The sequence below is a fragment of the Triplophysa dalaica genome, chromosome 4 (genome assembly GCF_015846415.1).
Source record: "Triplophysa dalaica isolate WHDGS20190420 chromosome 4, ASM1584641v1, whole genome shotgun sequence".
In the NCBI taxonomy this organism is placed as follows: Eukaryota; Metazoa; Chordata; class Actinopteri; order Cypriniformes; family Nemacheilidae; genus Triplophysa; species Triplophysa dalaica.
Window position 1 is genome coordinate 13,962,568 of NC_079545.1, and position 12,591 is coordinate 13,975,158.

Genomic DNA, 12,591 nt, shown 5'->3' on the forward strand with positions numbered 1-12,591 from the left:
CTTAATTAAAAAGTAAATTGTCTATTTATATAGTTATCTAATTAATAATAAAGTTAAATATCAAAGGCAGTGGCAAAATAAAACGTCTATGATTTTTTAACACAGGTCTAACATTTAACACACTCATTTCAGGAGCTATTGCGCCCTCTATTGGCTGACATTTGAAACTTGACAAAATCCAACATCTGTCCACTGTACTGTTTATAGAGACAAGAATTAAGAAATTATTGGCACGGTTATTTACATTTACTAAATTGTTAGTTACCTGAAGTACAAAAATAGGCCGTTTAGGAAATAAAAGTGAATAAAAGAAAAAGAAATTGAAGATAAAATATCTTTAAAGTTAAGCAATTAAAAATGGAAGATTTGTCTGTCTATATTCATGTCTATCTATATTAAAGGGACAATATACAGTAGACCTCATCCCCTATTTACTCCCATAGTATTTATTTTCCCTACCATGGCAGTAAAGGGCGGATGTAATCTGTTTGGATACTGACATTCTTCCAAATATCTTCCTTTGTGTTCAGCAGGACAAATACTTTTTTACAGGTCTAGAACAACCTGAGGGTTAATAAATGATCTGTCCCTTTAATGCCTGTATCTGACACTCTCTTATTAGCATTTGGAGCTATTTATAATCCGATCCAGAGACATATCCTCTCATCTTGTAATCTGTTTTCATTTCACACTGGGCTAATATCTGCTTCTCCGCAGTGGTGTAGATCCCTGCCTGCCTCAAACAGAGAAAATGCTCAGTCCCACGTCTTTATCCTATATCTCTCCCTCTGTAGAGCGAATCATGTGCCTCAGGTCTCAAAGAATGCTGATTGAAGACACTGGGGCCTGCAGCATCTCTAGGGGTTTGATGGTGCGATCATGCTAAAGCCTGTACTGAGGCGTGGCTCCTGCCCCTGGCCCCCACCCAAGTCTGTGCGAAGGGATGCTGCAACAGTCCTGCGCTCAAAATACAAACCCCAGCACACCACTCCCTGACAACCAATACTGATGACTCATCAGAAAAAAAGCGCGATGGGACACAGCTTTCACAGAGCTTGTATGTATTTTGTCACATGTTCTAATATTTACAACTCTGCAGAAGATTTCTATTTATAGCCCTTGCACTGTTCGTGAATAGGTGATATAATTAATTATTTGTAAGATGTGATTTTGATTTGGAACACACACAGAGCTCTGCATCAAGGAGGGTCATCCAAACAGGACCTCAGTCTGCAGACACTGCAGAGGTACAGAGTGCCACCCGCATTACAACACGCACACCCAGAGGTAGACACTCCCTCTCTCTGCAACATGCTTCAATCCCATGCGGACATGCAACACATGCTGTACCTCTGTTAAAGCAATGGGATTGATCTAGTGTTCAATGCAATACACAGACATATATATCTGTCTATCTAAGGATATAAGCATTTTAATGCAGGTTTGTTGTTTTAGTTGTTTATTCACCAATTCTTTCATAAAAAGAACATCATAAAATGACTAAAATTGTATTTTAACGTACAGGTATTCACATCGAATGACCTTTATGCGTCCTTATTTTTACTGTCTGAATGATCCACATATCATCTTATACGTTACATGATCAGAAATAAGGATGAGTGGCCAAAAATCACAGGACAGAGCATTGAAGGGAATGAATGATTCCTCTCCTGGGACTTTGTCTTTTTGCTCAGGGTTGCAGGTTCCCCCTCTCCACCACCGCCCCTGCGTCAGATGATGCTGACGGTCTCAGCGTATAAAAGATGATCCAGTGACAACCAGACTGGCACTCGCATCTCACCTCTGTCTGTTTCTCTCTCTCTCTCTCTCTCTTTCCCACATCCAGACACCTCACTCACACAGTTCGTGTTCTTGAAGGGAGAAACATTTCAACATGAGTTACTCCGGCGACATGTACACGAGCAGCTCATACAGGAAGATTTTTGGAGATGCGCCGCGACGCGTCACCGTGGCCAGCAGCAGCCCCTCCCGGGTGGCGGTGGGGTACCGCTCCGCACCCCAGCATCACCGCACCTACGCCTCTCCACCCTCCATGATCACATCCTCGAGTTACCGCACGAAACTTTCGTCCGGCCGCGGAGCTTTCCAGTCCATGCCGGACTCGGTTGATCTGGCGCAGACCACGGCCGTCACCAACGAGCTGAAGATCATCCGCACCAACGAAAAGGAGCAGCTGCAGGGCCTCAACGACCGCTTCGTGACGTTCATCGAGAAGGTGCACAACCTCGAGCAGCACAACAAAGTTCTGGAGGCTGAGGTCGCCCTGCTGCGTCAGCGCCACAACGAGCCGTCGCGTCTTCACGACCTCTACGAGCAGGAGGTCCGCGAGCTGCGCGGTCGCGTGGAGGAGTTGACGCACGAGAAGAGCCAAATGCATATCGACTGCGTGCAGATGAACGAGGCGCTCGAGCGCTTCAGGGAGAAGCTGGACGAGGAGGCTCGGCTCCGTGAGGAGGCCGAGAACAACCTGAAGGGGTACCGCAAGGACGTGGATGACGCCACTCTGTCCCGTCTGGAGCTGGAGAAAAAAGTCGAGTCCCTCCTGGATGAGATCGCGTTCATGAGGAAAGTGCACGAAGAGGAACTGCAGGAACTGCAGGCGTCACTTCAAGCCACGCAGGTAAAAAGTTGATCTACGAACTCATAACGACCCATTTGCATCTGTGCTTGAAAATATTTTATCATATTCTTATGAAATAAACTGCAATTAAGCTAAACACTTATCCTTGGGATTGTATACAACTGCTCGATAAAAGTTGAAAAAGCAAGTTTAGTCAGGAAACCGAAAACTTGAGTAAAGATAAGTCTATTTAATTAAGAAGAGTTATTTATTATGACTGTATCAACCTGGAGATATTGGATATAAACGTTATTTCGTAGAACAAGTTTGTTAAAGTAATTGCACAGGTCACTTTTTACAAAACAAATGTTGCTATTATAAAAATAAAAAATGACAAAGCCATAATTAATATGTAGTCATATAAATGCTGTGCATTTCATCAATAATGCACGAGACGAAATTCAGGGTAGCGCGCGTCTAACTGAATTTTATAGCACTGCAGCTCAGACGTTCGGCGCGCAACTCGTGCACCCCCGCACTGCGCCAGGACACCTAAAAAGTACACACGTTTCCTTTCTCTATTTTCGCGTGAGTTTAAACGTAAGTAAGGCATACTGTGTATTTAATAGGGCAAAATTATTAGTTGTTTAATTTATCAGTCAAGTAATGTGAGAGATGTTTTGACTTCTTCACCTTTTGGCTACGTGCAAACGTTGATCCGGTAGCGCAGGATTTTGGGTGTGGCGACGGGACTCCGCAGCGCATCGTCCTTGAGATGGACTGCATCATGTTAGAGTCGTGCAGAGTCATGCAGCTTCTGCTCAGACAAAAAAAAACATTTGAAACGTAGGGACGCTTGATAAAAGTGACACATTATTTCAGCTGCAGTCAGACTTTCAGAATACGGCAGTAAATCATTTTGCAATGCTTACAAGTAATAATAATTTGGGTTGTTTCCTACAATATTTGCAGACATCATCCCACCCACACTCTAATCCAACTCAGAGACCCCCAGTCTTAAAACTCTTGGTAACTCCTTTGTAAAATCTTCAAGTGAAACATGATTACGTTATTATTAGTGAGCTTTCATTCTAGTTAAATTGTACAATGTTTATTATTTGTGTTTACACCAAGACTAAAAATATCACTATAACTAATGTGAGCTGATGCTTATCCCGCATGGTTCACTATTCTCTGGGTGCTGATGTTGCGGGTGATAAACTGCTGCAGCATCTCCATACAAATGATCGGGTCCAGGTGAAATAGCAGCGTCATCTTTCCTCTTGCATAAAACCCCTGAGTCTGCGCTCCATCCCACAGCCTTAAAGGCTCATAGACATTAAACCTGTAATGGCCAACTTCAGTACTGCACATGTAAGGTTTGCCATCAAAGTAGGCTACCTATCTGTATATAATTTATACAGTTATACATAATGCAATGTAAATTACCATTCTGGGTGTTAATTATTTATTAGAAATCATTAATTAACCACTAAATTAAGGTTTACCCACCAGATCAATACCACACCATAACTTACTTACACACAGACTAAAGACTGTTGAGGACTATCACACATTTAGCAACATTCTTAATTATTTAAGACTGTACGCCATATATTTTGGGAGATTTAAGGTCTCCAATGCCTTGTAGTTAATTGTGTATCAACAAATAAGTCTCTATTGTCATAAAAAACTTATTCTGTATAATAATTAAACAAGAATTATAAAAAAGTTTCAATGGCATTTTGCTCTTTCACATAACAATGTATGTTTTCAAACCGTATTTAACCCTGTTCAGGTGTCTGTTGAGATGGACGTCAGTAAACCGGACCTCGCTGTTGCTCTGAAGGACATCCGTGTCCAGTACGAGTCTCTCTCCTCTCGGAACCAGCAGCAGGCGGAGGAGTGGTACCGCTCCAAATTCTCTAGTGTGACGGAGGTGGCGGCACGCAACAACGATGCGCTGAAGCAGACCAAGGATGAGCTGTCCGAGTACCGCCGACAGCTCCAGTCGCGCACCCTGGAAATCGAGTCCTTGAGGGCACACAATGAGGCTTTAGATAGGCAGCTGGCAGAGATGGAGGACCGCCACAGCAACGAGATTGGCGAGCTGCAGGTGTGTGCATTTTATTACATGCCTTTCACCATATAAATTTTGGAAAAATTCCAACAACGTTTGCTCAGAGTCTCATTACAAGGTCCAAAACAACTCTTTAGTCTTAATGATTCAAGAGTTTTTATTTGTCACATACACAGTTATAGAAACATTCAACTTGTTGTGAAATAAAGTTGTCGGGCCAACTCACTATAGACTGTGCAAAAAAGTTCTAATTAAATAGATTAAATTAACTAAAATGCAGTAGAAAAAGCCAAGATCATTTGGGCGGACAGACACATTATCATTGGGGAACGCAATCTATGTGGAAAATCTATATTACCAACATGCCAACCCAGTTTTAAGTTCAAAACAAGCAGCAAAATGTCTCTCTTTCCCATTATAGGCCTAATCATAAAAGTAAGGATGGCATCACAAGTATATCTGCTTTTACTAGTAGGTACTTGCTGGTCTCTTGCTCCATCTTCCATTGGTGGTACATTTTGAACGAAAAGTATGGCATAATAATATGTCATCTATTATCTTTTATACAAATCAAAGAATCAAATTAAAAACAGGCATAGGTCAAGAACCAGAACAACTGGTATGCTCATTTTTATTTTATTTCATATCATTTAGCAAAACAGTTTAACCAAGTATGACATAAATCAATAAACCGTTTGGCACCAATGCTTTGCACAATAACTTTTTGGGGGCGAGGTTGAATATCCCATCAATGGTTCCTTTAAATAAAGTAAAATTTTAAAATATATATCGCTCCACAACCACTTCTGCTATGCTGCTTCTCCTTTAAGCACTTTAACACAGTCAAAACATAAAAATCAGATGATCATGAATTTTGTATTCTAATTTCAAAACTGAAAATATAATTTATATAAACGTACCACAAAATATCCTACCTATGATTACAAATACCAAATATTCCATTTACAATCATAAACAATGATATACACACACTGACATGCATAAAAAATGCTAGATGCCTAAATGTAAAATACAAAAATATGGCCTATAAAAATATACTTTATAAGTAAATAATAAAAACTACTTAAAGTGATAGTTCACCCAAAATTGAAAATTCTGTCATCATTCATTCACCATCTTGTCATTTCAAACCTGTATGACTTTCTTTATTCAATTGAACAAAAAAGAAGATATTTTGAAGAAGTTGATAACTGAACAGCACTGGCCACCCATTAATTATATTGTATGGGCACAAAACCAATGAAAGTGAAATGGTGCCGGTTAACAACATTCTTTAAAATTTCTTCTTTTTTGTTCAATTGAATAAGGAAAGTCATACAGGTTTGAAGGTGAGTAAATGACAGAATTTTCATTTTTTGGTGAACTATCGCTTTAAATAATATAATAAACACTTTTTCTTTAGGTTGTTTATGACAAGATAAAAATTTGCTTTTGGAATTATACTATATTTTCAGTAAATACAAAGTCTTTCTGCCCTACAGGATACTATTCAGCAGCTTGAGTCTGCTCTTCGTAGCACTAAAGGAGAGATGTCCCGCCACCTGCGTGAATACCAGGACCTACTGAATGTGAAGATGGCACTGGATATCGAGATTGCAGCTTACAGGTCTGAATCATTTTCCCTTCACAATCATTTGCGGTAGCTTGAGACAACTCCAATATCATGCTACGTCTGTTAAATGAAAATGAATATTATTAATGTTGAAGAAAACTTTTGTTCTGATGCCCGCAATGTTCTTTTTGTTTTTTCCTAACAGGAAGCTTCTTGAAGGTGAGGAATGCCGCCTAAGCTCTGTTGGTGGAGCCATGCTGCAATCCGCCTACTCTTATCCGTCAAGCCGCACTTACACCCTGAGCGGCTACAGGAAAGGCGGAGCAAAACCTGAGGAGGAAGAGGAGGAGGAGAAAGAGGAAGAGGAAGAAGAGGAGGAAGAGGGTGAGGAAGAAGCAGGAGAGGAAGCAGAGGAGGGAGATGAAGCGGATGAAGAGGAAGGCGGCGAGGAGGAGGAGGAAGAGAAGGAGAAAGAAAAGGAGGAGGAGAAGAAGGAAAAGGATGAGAAGAAGAAAGATCAGAAGGATCAAAAGGAAAACGAGAAGGAGAAAGAAAAAGAGAAAGAGAAGAAGAGCGATAGCAAGAGTGAAGACAAGAGTGACAGCAAAAAGGCAGATAGCAAGAGTGAGAAGGGGGACAGTAACAAAGGCGAGAAACCCGCTGCTGTCAAGAGCAAGTAAAAATGCGTACCGTCACCACTCCGGCCACTTCACGCACTTAATTCACGCATTCGTCTGGACCCTTCTGTTTCATCTCGACCTCTCTGTCCCTTTGCCACATACACACAAATGCACACATATGAACACATCATCACAAAACAAACATTATTCCTTCATCCTCATTTTCATCGTCAGGACAGGACAGTCTACTCAGTAGGAAACAAACGGGCCGGTAATGAAAGTACAAAAAACGATAAAGAAAGTCTGTCTTAGTAGAAAAGTTAACTCAAAATGAAAGAGTGTCATTTATTCAATATTGCAGCGTTCAAACCATTTATATTTTTGGTGAAACACAAACAGAGACACTACTGAATCAATGACTGAGAAAATTCAATTTGGCTGAACTATAACATTTACAAGACAGCAAAAGGCGTAAAGATCAGAAAGACCCCAGTAACACCCACTGATCTATATAAATGAATGGATTACTCATGACGTCAATACACTGAAGCTACCGCGCCACCATGTTGGTATGCCTAAACATTCTATTGAAGTAATTGGGAGTTATCACATATTAATGATCCAACAGTGATTTACCAATCTCTGTTTTTATATCTAAAGTCTCACAGTACATTCTTACAATGCAAATGTCTTAAGCACGTAAATGGTTAATTATTTAAAGTCTTATTAGATATAGAGTGAGTAACGTTCATTTTCATTACAGTAGCGTACATATCAGCAGACTAACGAGACACAAGTGTGCTTATTCTGAAATCTAAGTACAGGATATACATGTTCTTTAAGTCATGAAGCTTTATTTCTAAACATTTACACATGTTCCATTACAACAGTGTGCAATACACACTCAACTTCTATACTTTGACTTATATACGTCGCTATTCTGCCCAAAATAAACATTGGAAAAAACATCAGAAGTAACAATTAATTTAAACACACATGTGAACTAAAAACTTATTTTGCGCCTACTAAGCTGTAAAACAGGTTAACTGTAAGTCAATGGAGCCCTCTGTCAGTTGGGCATGCCAAGATAGTGGCGCGATCGCTTCCTGTGGCTTCACCCCCTGCCATGGGTTTAGCGTTCTAGGCGCAATCCATTCATTTACTGTATATAGATCAGTAGTCACACCTTGTGTTCATGTGCCATAATTACCTTTAGTGCAAGAGAACACAAAGAAGATGATGCCTTGCACTGGCATCCAGTACAAAACGGACCACGTCTGCTGGTTCCAACCTCTTGGTGCTATTTGCTTGAAACAAAAGTGAGTTTGGATGTTGGAAGAGGAAAATGTCACAAAGAAACAGCATTTCTAATTTATACCGCAGAGCTTCACTTAAACCCTGAATGTACGTCACTAGCCAAGCACAGGGACAGCCACGTCTCCTATTTTTCCAGCATGTTAGCACATCCATCCAAATAGACAAAATGATGATAGGCTTGTTGTTCCTGCTCAAAGAGGGTCACGGTTTTGCAGAATTTAGATCCAATCCTAAACAAAATAGACCATAATCAGCTAAATAAGGTCTCAATAAATGACATCAAGGCGTGTTTGATTCAGACTGGAGCTAAATGCAGAGTTTACAGAGGCCCTCCAAAAGCAGAATTAAACACCCGTGATGTTTTCATGTTTAGCATGATGTCATTTTCCATCCATCTATCCTCTATCCATCCAATCATTTTACTGGTCATCTATTGGTTGTTCATGTTTTCCTGAAGTGCACTGATCGCGGCACAGCAAACTTGGCGACACGATGAAGGATAATAAAATGGTGGATTTATGTGGGAGGGTTTTAGAGTTTAGCTTTGGGAGAGAGGAGCGCATTGTGCAACACTTGTGTGGAATAATCTTTTGGCAATTAAAAATTAAGAGAATCTTGACGCTTTAGAGACTTTTGCTGCTAATATTCCCTCTTTCCTTTCCAATGTTAAAAATAATTCCTCCTCTTGATTCATTCATTCAAATCTTTCTCCTTCTTTATTGTTTCCAACTGCTTATCTCTTTGTGTATTGTCTTGTCCTTATTTTCTATAAGTGGCATCGTGTCCTTGGAGAAAGCCATTCTGTACATCATTATCGGAACTTTTTTGTTCGTGCAGATGAATCATGGAAGAAAGCATGTTCATGAATCTGTGTGCATCTGTGTTTTGTATTTGTGTACATGAGTGTGTTTGTCCGCAAACGCTAATTTTGTCTGCAGCAGAGCAGCGGGTAGTGACAGGCTAGGCACTCTTCTTTTCCTGCATGTGACAAGTAGGCCACAGAGAGGACAGGAGGGTCACAGACAGTCACACCTACAGCTATAGCGAAGGGCTATTAAGTAACAAAATTTCCTTCTGGAAAACACAAGAAGCCGCGCAAACAGCTAAACAATGATCCTATACACAATGCTGGCCTGCTCGACTAAATGATTACAGGTGGCAAATAAGTAAAAGCGGCAAGGTTTGAGTTTCATTTGACATATTTATTGAAAGCTGTAAGAACACATCTAGATTTACAGGGAAAGTGCTGCTGAAATGTGATCTGACGTCATAATAAACAATCTTATTAAACAAACAACAATCAGTACTTTTCTAGTTTTTTATTTGACGCATGATTCAAATTTTCAACACAGAGATGAAAAATTAGCGAACAACAAGTCAGAAAGTACTGAGGAACACTCTTATAATTTTTTTGGTTCATATGTTTTGTGATGTCTTGAGTCAGATCATCTGACTTGACCATTCCGAAATTGAACCATTCTTGTTCGATGTCTTTCATGATTCATCAATGTTTTCTTTTTTAAACTCATTGGAAAGTTTTTTATTTGGCCATATTACACAAAAGCATATTGATGCAAAATTCCTGGATGGCAGAGCAAGAAAACAGACTGGAACACCAGTCTCGAAACCGTCTCACTACAATACACTACTTTATTTTAACAGGCTTGCTTGATTTATCAAATCACTTGATCAATAAATTTATGGCAATATATATATCTCACAGGTGTTTTTTGTTAAATAAGATGATAGGTAATCAGATCACAGGAAAATGTCAGCCCAATGATTTATCCATATTATCCATACACAAAAGTACCTTTGTTAGAGCATTTTACATATCAAAAGTGACTGTGATTGTAGCAGGAATCACTTTACCAAATGTAACCATTTAGCAGCTGACTGTTCGCTTCAGTATTTTGCAAACTGTTGGCCTCAGACGTTTTTGAATCTAATCCAAAACAGCTGGATGGGAGTGAGATTTCAAATAAATCTGACAAAATAGCTATAACAATACGGAAAACGTTCCATTCTTTGTTCTGTTTGTTCTGTGATTTCAAAACTCAATGATTGAATCAAGAGGAGTTACAATTTGCATGGCCTTGAAGCTTGACAGTATGAGGGGCGGGATAGATTTGCTTGTTATCTGTGTAAAAATGTACGTATTGCCTTAATCATGACTGCTTAATAGTTCTCACGCTTTCTTCATCTCGACACTGTTTAAGAGATGGTTCAGGAGTGCTAACACTTTATTTGTGTGGCTGCTAACTGATACATGGATCGTCCCCTAATGCCAAATAAAGCCATTTATCAACCAAGCGTATCATACGGAAACCTCTTTGTCTTTTTGCACATACCCATTCACATGCTAAATGCAGAAGCTTATACTTTAAATCAAATAAATCTACAAGTGAATCGCTCCTCTTTATCTCTATCGGCTTTGAAACAATATTTCAAGCCATGGTTGGGGCAGATTTGGAGTAAATTTGACAGGAGATTTAAACCAAGGTTTGTCTGTGTTTGGTTAAACCATGTGTTGAAACAACCCAGAACGTTTTAGAGTTTGCAATATTTAAAAATGCAAAAGGCTCCAAAAATATAATGAATCCTGTAAAAAGGAAAAAATTGAACAAAACCCTTTCTCTGTGCTGTCCAAATGGTCACTTTTAGGATAGAACAATGTTTGTGTGCTCAAAATATGTTTTCTATAAATTAGAAGAAATAAGAGAAATAAGAGAGACATTTCTCAATAGGTCACATTTAATAAATGATAAATGCAAATCTATAACTGACAAATAAACCGTAAATGTGTCCTATGGTGTGACAGCAAAAATTTAAGATAAGATAAATCTCTTATGCTACTTTTTATACAAATAATAATAATATAAAATAATATAGTACTGTTTGTTTGCTACATTTTTGATATGTCACACTACAGGATCACCCAAACGCCAAATGTTTCAAAATACGGGCTGCTATTGCTTTGGACTCACTGAAATTTAGTGTTTTGGTAATGCGTTTTTTGAAGGGTTAAACAAGAAGAGGAGCCTATTATTTATTTATCTCCCAAGCATCAACATCGGTAGCAGGTAATTTTTCTCTTGGCTACAGGACTTCAAAATAAAGCCATCACCACTCTGGAAATCAATCACATTGACTTCCCTAAATCTTTAACAGTGATGTTCATCTCTAACAAAACAGTTTTCAAATATATTAGCTTTTTTTAACTATACTCATTGTAAACCTGCAGATGTGGCTACTGACTTAGTATATCCTTACCTTAGCCTGATGAAAAATATTTTGAAATATTTACCGTAGCAGTGACATGCCTCTGATTTAAGAAACATGAACAGTCAATATTTTTTTATTAAAAAGAAAGATCTTGTGCTAAAGAAACATAACAAGCTCTAAACACAGCTTTGTTGTAGTACATGATTAGAAACTGACTCTCTTCCCAGCTTGAAGACTTGACTATGAGTCTTATTAAACTTTTATATAATGATTTATTCATAATAAGGCACTTTAGGTGCAGCTTGTTTACTTTTTGAAGGCCACTTTGTTCAGGTATTTCTATCCATTTCTATCCATTTCTCTCCATTTCTCTCTCTCCTCTCTCTCTCTCTCTGCTATAAATAGGCTTCTGCATTGCAGATGTCCCATTACCCAAAGCCTGCAGAGATGTAATAATTCACAGCTAGGAGCTCTGTGATCTTGCACACTCTCCTGTACACAGATGCAAACATGCATTGGATGCATAACCACAATGACATAGCAGAACAGCGAACTATAAAACACAAACATGCTGCATGTCAAGAACAAACCGACAAACAACAATGAGAGCCATGTGCACCTAAATGCAGTTCTCTATGGGCTCTTGAGACTAATAAATGTCCAGTGACTATTTACAGATCTAATATATTAAATTATTTTTGGGTTTATGATAGTACAAGAGCATAAATCAGTAAAAAGATTAAAATCGACAAAATCAAATTAGGACTTAATGAGAGCTTGGGTTTCCACTAGGTATATATCACAATAGCTACATCCTGAATAAATGTACAATCGATGTTACGTGTCTAGTTGACAAATAAACCGTAAATGTGTCCCATGCAGGTGTCATAGCAAAGAAATCGAAAAAATAACAGTGAAGATAAATCTCTCTTATGCTATTTTATATTATCAATATTAATATTAATCTTATAAAATTATATAATCAACAGTCAGTCTGTTTTCTCTGTACACACATACTGTGTGTAGTGTAATTAGGTGATTAAACAAATGGGAACAAATAGTGCACTTTAGCATGACAAACTACTAACCAACTTAACTAATGCATGTGCATATTATTTATATTTATTTATAACACAAAAACCTCTAAAATCAGAGGGAAATGAGACCAAGTTGTATTGGTTGATGGACTCATAAG

General features: G+C 38.7%; 1 protein-coding gene across 1 annotated transcript; it reads left to right on the plus strand.

Moving 5' to 3' along the window:
* Positions 1-1,556: 1,556 nt before the first annotated feature.
* zgc:65851 (uncharacterized protein LOC321113 homolog) lies at positions 1,557-10,488 on the plus strand. The gene is made up of 4 exons (XM_056747177.1): positions 1,557-2,641; positions 4,380-4,697; positions 6,164-6,288; positions 6,440-10,488. The coding sequence occupies exons 1-4, from the start codon at positions 1,895-1,897 to the stop codon at positions 6,912-6,914; spliced, it is 1,665 nt and encodes a 554-aa protein (XP_056603155.1). The 5' UTR covers positions 1,557-1,894; the 3' UTR covers positions 6,915-10,488.
* Positions 10,489-12,591: the final 2,103 nt, after the last annotated feature.

Excerpts from the sequence above, each read along its gene's own strand:
- zgc:65851 (XM_056747177.1), top strand. The coding sequence starts at position 1,895 with ATGAGTTACTCCGGCGACATGTACACGAGCAGCTCATACAGGAAGATT. Across the intron at positions 2,642-4,379 it reads CGTCACTTCAAGCCACGCAG|GTGTCTGTTGAGATGGACGT; the intron begins GTAAAAAGTTGA and ends AACCCTGTTCAG. Across the intron at positions 4,698-6,163 it reads ACGAGATTGGCGAGCTGCAG|GATACTATTCAGCAGCTTGA; the intron begins GTGTGTGCATTT and ends TCTGCCCTACAG.